The 1,444-nt window shown below is 51.5% G+C and overlaps 1 protein-coding gene across 2 annotated transcripts in view; it reads left to right on the top strand.

The window, feature by feature from the left end:
* Nucleotides 1-1,444, top strand: part of TMEM150B (transmembrane protein 150B) — a 13,437-nt gene that overhangs the window by 8,014 nt on the left and 3,979 nt on the right. For both annotated transcript variants that reach the window (XM_011996956.1, XM_011996955.1), the window contains exon 7: nt 970-1,150. In XM_011996956.1, the coding sequence (XP_011852346.1) occupies nt 970-1,150 (181 nt within the window). The remainder of the gene's footprint in view (nt 1-969; nt 1,151-1,444) is intronic.

The raw sequence follows: 1,444 nt of genomic DNA, 5'->3' as shown, positions 1-1,444 counted from the left end.
GGCCTCCCAAAGTGCTGGGATTACAGGCCTGAGCCACCGCGCCCGTCCTTTTTTTGTATTTTTAGTAGAGACGGGATTTCACCATGTTGGCCAGGCTGGTCTTGAACTCCTGACCTCAAATGATCCACCTGCCTCAGCCTCCCAATGTGCTCTTCAACTATTTATTTATTTATGTATTTGAGACAGAGTCTTGCTCTGTGGCCCAGGCTGGAGTGCAATGGTACGATCTTGGCTCGCTGCAGCCTCTGCCTCCCGGGTTCAAGCGATTCTCCTGCCTCAGCCTCCTGAGTAGCCGGGATTACAGGTGCCTGCCACCATGCCTGGCTAATTTTTTGTATTTTTAGTAGAGATGGGGTTTCACCATGTTGGCCAGGTTGGTCTCGAACTCCTGACCTCAAGTAATCTACCTGCCTTGGCCTCCCAAAGTGCTGAGATTACAGGCGTGAGCCACCGTGCCCGGCAATATTTGTATTTTTTGTAGAGACGAGATTTTGTCATGTTGCCCAGGTGGGTCTCAAACTCCTGAGCTCTAAGTGACCCGCCTGCTTCACGTTGCAAAGAGCTGGGAATACAGATGTGAGCCATCATACCAGGCCGAAATTTTAAGTATTTTAAAATTTTAATGGAATATTATGCTGTGTATCTGTGAGTCACATACAACTGTTAATATTTGAGAATTTTTCACCTGCAAGACCAATTTTTTGGGGAAATATCTGTCCTCTGCTTTGAGAATGCAAGATTTATTCCACTCATATTTACAGAGCATCTGCTATGTGCCAATCACTGTCCTAGGAACTAAGGCTATAGCACGAACAACAGATTTAAACGCCCGCCCTTGTGGAGCTGACAGTAGCCGACGTGCTTAACCGGCCCATCGCTGGGTATGGAAAGTTGGCGATCACTGTCTACTACGTTGGTGAAAGGCCCTGGCCCTCTGGTGCCCCTTACCCTCCTCCCTTCTCCTCCCAGGAAAAGAACCAGCGGCCTACGCACTTAGCAGGGGCCTTCCTTGCCTTCATCTTGGGTAACGCCTACTTCTGGCTGCAGCTCCTCCTGTGGAGGCTGAAGAACCTGCCCCAGCCCGGGGCTCCCTGGATCGGGCCACTCCGTCTCGGCCTCTGCAGCTTCTGCACCATCCTCATTGTGGCCAGTATCCTCCTTGTATCGGGGGTAGGGGTTGGGGGTGGCTCTTCACCGGAATCGGTCTTCCTGTCTGGCTGTGTGTCACTGGGGACGTCTCTTCCTTTCTCTGGGCTTCAACATTTGCACAGGATTATGGCTTTGTCGTCGAGAATGCCGGCTTTGGGGTCACGTTGCCCAGGTTGGAATGCCCTGTCCTCCACACACTAGCTGGGGGACTCTTCTGTGGGCTGTTACTTCTTGGTGTCAGTGGTTTCCTCGTCCCTCAAATGTGGATAACGACAGGCTGACCTCAGGGTTGTGA

This window comes from Mandrillus leucophaeus, unplaced genomic scaffold (genome assembly GCF_000951045.1).
Source record: "Mandrillus leucophaeus isolate KB7577 unplaced genomic scaffold, Mleu.le_1.0 Scaffold53, whole genome shotgun sequence".
Lineage (NCBI taxonomy): Eukaryota > Metazoa > Chordata > Mammalia > Primates > Cercopithecidae > Mandrillus > Mandrillus leucophaeus.
The sequence above is the reverse complement of the archived record's forward strand: the minus strand, read 5'-3'. Positions and strand labels throughout refer to the sequence as shown.